We start from the raw sequence: 4,535 nt of genomic DNA, 5'->3' as shown, positions 1-4,535 counted from the left end.
TGAGGAGGGCGAGTCTCCGCAGTGGGTCTGGCTGTGCCCGCAGAAGACCACAAGTGAAGGGTGAACTCCTGAGAGCCGGCTCATCTCCTGCTCTGATTCAGTGGGACTCCCTTGGCGTAACAGCAAGTTACCTCCAAGTCGTGACAAAGTGCTCTGATACGACACAACTTCCACTGCCTGAGTAAAACCCCCAGATGCTCCAACGCCATCCCCTGTGTTAGGACACATTCTAATGTCGGGAGTTGAGACCACCTCTGGCCTTTCCAAGCTGAGGACCCCCAGCACTCCTCAGGGATCCTGAGAGCGTGCTTGAGATTCAGCTGCTTAAATTCCTTCTGCTCTACAGAATGGGCCACAAGCTGCCACATCACCTGCTTCCCAGCCACTTGAGGTACCCTACAGACGAAAGCAAATGTTCCTGTTGAAGGCAACAGTAGATATTTGAGCAAGGTGACTGGGTACCTTTATTATTTTTTCAGTTGAGAGCACAGGCTGATTTGCTCTGTGTCATTGTTGCATGACATTCCATTTGGCACAGGGGTTATTTTTAGCCAGAGACTATCAAAAGTATTTTTCAGGAGGACCGTCACTGCTCCTGAACAAGGAATCATATTACTGCAAGAACTGCTGAAACAAAGAAGATACGTTGGACAAATGGGGAATTACAAATCTAGACCAACCCAAACTTGCACTGGTAATTACTGTTGCTTTTTTAAATGCCATCTACCATACATCCAGCTATCAGGCACAAGTGGTAGGGAGGGAATAACATGTTGCTAATTTGCTCTTGAGGTCGAGGGTAAGATATTGTATTGTTCTTGGTTTACAAGAAGGGCTTAACCCAAATTGCTTAGATGGTCTGTAAAAAAAGCTGATAAACTGGATTTCTTTGTGCAGCCGTGTAAGTTCCTATTAACTTGGATTGTTGTGTTTATTTAACTGGTACATCATTAGAAAAACCTTCAAACTTACAACCTTTTTATGCTGTGTTTCTATGCTAAGATTTAGCAACCTAAGGCTTAAGTTTTCTCTTGTTCAAGTTAAAAATACTTCTGAGAAGGATTCCTACGTGCTGGCCACCTATAAAATCAGTATCTGTGTGTCTGTATTGGTTGCAGTGAGAACGATTTCATAATTGTAATATTTTTAACTTTCACACTTTAATAGCAGAGTATGTGAAGCAATGTGCTGAAATGGATGTTCAAATCAGGTGCTTTCGTTCCTGGGACATTATGGCTTGAGTTCTGGTTTTTATATCTTTTGAAGCGGTTTATGAATCAGAGTTTTTTTGTTGTTAGATGAATGGAAGAAGAAAGTCAGTGAATCATATGCGATAATCATAGAACGATTAGAAGATGACCTGCAGATGAAAGAAAAGGAGCTGGCGGAACTGAAGCATGTTTTCAGGTAAAATGTACTGGAAACCTGGTTATGAACTTCTTTCAATGAGTATTTGCTATTAAACGGTATTTTCAGTTTCAGATCCTTTCTAAGGGGAGGAGTTTCTCACATAAGGAATGCATGTCCTTTAATGCCTGGTTTGGGGAATATGCCATTAGAGTTGTGGGCCGGAGTCCCACAGCACAGCACCGAAACAGGCAGCTGTTAATCACTAATGGCAGTATTTTACAACAATCACCTATGTGCTTTCATAAATTAATTAGCTTTAATGGGATGTCTAATTTTGCTGCATACTTTTCAGTTTTGCTAATGTATGTCCTCAGACAGGAGCACTGCCAAAACAAAAAATATTGAACAAACACAAAAGCAGATAATCTTCTGAAAACGGATTTCAAATCACTTTCTCAGGACAGCACATGCTAACAACCAAGCTCTCCCAACCAAGTAACACACTTACATGTTCGTTTTCTGAAGAGCTCAGGTACAGAAAACACCTGTCATTGACTGTGAGTTAAGAAAATGAGCAGGTAAATAATTTTGCATAAATGTCACTGTTTGAGCCTGTTAACTGAAAGATAACATTGGGATCCCACCACAACATGCTGACAACTTTGGTCATGATCCAGCCGATCACGGCTTTGGTACTTGCCTCGTTTTAAACCTGTTTAGTAGTAAAACTAATTGTCTTAACAATTGGAGCCAGCGTACTTTTTCTTTTCGATAAGCAAGGCAGCAGAGGGTATGGGGAAGCTGCTGGATTCCTGCAGTAGGCAGAAGAGTGAAGAAGGAACTGACTTGCAGGCTGGCAGAGCTGTGGCAGTTCAGCTATCGGTGTGTCTCACTGCCAGCCCCACACCAGCCCCGTAAGAGGACAGCCAAACTCCCTGCTCTGCTCCTCAGAGGGAGTGGGAATTAATGATACTGGGTGCGTTGCATCAGAAAGCAGGGGGAGGTCAGTCAGGCTTGAGGAATCAGCCAAGGGTTTCAAATCCAAAAGCTGCCTTCACCCTCTGGGTAACAAAATCCATCACGGTTTGCATGGGCGTAAACTCCTAATCTGGCCTGTGAAAAAAACCAGCCTTGACTATATGCAAACCTTTCCTACCTGCAAACCTTTCCTACAGCAGCAGCGGGTATTTTCAGAAGGGTTCTCATCTCCGAAGCAGCACAGGAATTAATAGAGGTTTTCCCATTATTAAAACAAACCGTTTACTAAAAACCATCAAGACTGAGAAAACAGAAGGCCATTGGAAGCTAAAGCAGAGAAGGTCATTTGCCTGATGGGAAAGGAAATCAGTAGCTGCAAAGTCCCTGCTCTGAAAGATTTGGAACCGGAAAGGATAAAAGGGACAAAGCCAAGCCGAGGGAAGATGGTCAGCACTCCCATTTCCACATAGGGAACGCGTGCACGGGACAAGGGGCAACTGCCTAGGGCCGCAGGCAAAAGCCAACTGCTGCTGTAGGGCAAAGGAACCATGTGAGTACCACAGAACCTGTCACTTCTTGGAGGAAAGTTGTCCCTACCCTAGTCCTCTGACTCAGAGCTGATAGTGCAATGGTGTCCTAAAAAGACCACCCTAAAAATAAAAAGTCAGGATTTAATTTCCCTAAAACCTGCAATTACACCTTCAGAAAGGGATTCAAAGGACACCTGGATAAAACTGGGCTCTGGGTGCAGTCATTTGGGCTAGTGGCTATTTTCAATATAGGCTTTTAATGGCAGCTTCTAATGTATAAAACTTTTCTTGTAATATTTCCCCACAAAAAAAAAAAGAAATTTTGCCAGTTTATAAGAGCTCAAATCATATCATGAGTGAATACCATTAAGAAACCAAACTGAAACTCTTTATTTTTATTTTTCAAAGTGGCAGAAGAGGAAAATCAAGTATATAGCTAAAGCGGTAAGACCTGGATAATAACCACACATTAAGTGCTCGGAGAGTGAAGCTTTAATGTAGCTCCAAAGAGGGGAATTGAAGCAGCAGACATGGCTTTACAGCACAATGATATTCTGTGATTCTGCAACTTGACCCTGGAATGCATTCTTCCCTCAATTGTCCCTGAAGGAAAACCTGAAGAACTTTCATCCCTGTCCTTAATCACAGAATGTCAGAGAAGAACTGCACAGGGATAAAATACTCTTGAAGAATGAGAGTTTATTTTTACTGAGCAAAACATTTTCCACATTAGTGCGGTGGAAGTGGTAGACGAAGGGCCATCACCACACAGTGGGAAGTGTGACTGTGACACGTGAAAAAAACGGTCCACACAGATGTTGTTTACATTTAGGACATAAAAAAAATGAGCTTCCTTAGCATGTGGTTCCCATCATCTAAGGAACACGTTTGAAAATCCCTCCCCATCGAGGAGTTAATCTCGCTGAGGCATAGGGTATTGGAAAAATGTCCAATGTTGTCTCTGATTTCACTGAATTTAGAACATATACACGGCAGCTGAAGAGCAGGGTTCTTCAGAAAAAATAAGTCTGGACTACTCACTTGAGATCAGAAAAGCATTTCTGTGCTTACCAAGCATAAACTGAGTATAAACTTAGCTCTGTCTCTCAAAAACCCACAGTCACATTTCTCTTGTAAATTTTTTTCCCAGTGAAAGAAACGGTGCTGAAGGATGAAAACAGTAATCATCTGTAAAATCTCTTTTTTCAGCTCTGATGAAGCCTTCTGCAAAGTCAATTTAAATTACCGCACAGAAAACGGGCTCTCCCTCCTTCATTTGTGCTGCATATGTGGGGGTATGTGTTTGAAATACGGTGTTCTTTAAACGCGCGTTTACGCAGCTGCTGACGCCTTCTCTCTGGTCGCTGCAGGAAGAGCCTGCTGTCACTGCGTTTCTCCCCGTGTTGGAATAAGCATCTGTAAGCTTTCTGGTAAACTCCACTGGCCAAGGGGGCTGAATCGAGTTCCACAGAACCCCACTATAGCCGCTTCTTCAGGCCAAGAACAGTTTTGGCTGACGATGTCACATGTTCTACAATGGGTGTTCAACTAATTCAAAATAGGGCTGCGGAGAGACCTGAGTGCAGCCTGTCAGTGCTGCAAGGGGCTGTGCGAAAGCTGGGGAGGGGCTGTTCCGCAGGGGCTGTGGGGACAGGACAAGGGCTGATGGTTCCACTG

At 43.4% G+C, this 4,535-nt stretch overlaps 1 protein-coding gene across 1 annotated transcript in view; it reads left to right on the top strand.

Annotated features, from left to right (window-relative positions):
- Positions 1–654: 654 nt before the first annotated feature.
- Positions 655–4,535, top strand: part of TNNI3K (TNNI3 interacting kinase) — a 59,122-nt gene continuing 55,241 nt past the window's right edge. The window contains exons 1-3 of the mRNA XM_010132903.1: positions 655–694; positions 1,299–1,407; positions 4,068–4,153. Of these exons, the coding sequence (XP_010131205.1) occupies positions 655–694; positions 1,299–1,407; positions 4,068–4,153 (235 nt within the window). The remainder of the gene's footprint in view (positions 695–1,298; positions 1,408–4,067; positions 4,154–4,535) is intronic.

The sequence above is a fragment of the Buceros rhinoceros genome, unplaced genomic scaffold (genome assembly GCF_000710305.1).
Source record: "Buceros rhinoceros silvestris isolate BGI_N320 unplaced genomic scaffold, ASM71030v1 scaffold14633, whole genome shotgun sequence".
NCBI lineage: Eukaryota > Metazoa > Chordata > Aves > Bucerotiformes > Bucerotidae > Buceros > Buceros rhinoceros.
The sequence above is the reverse complement of the archived record's forward strand: the minus strand, read 5'-3'. Positions and strand labels throughout refer to the sequence as shown.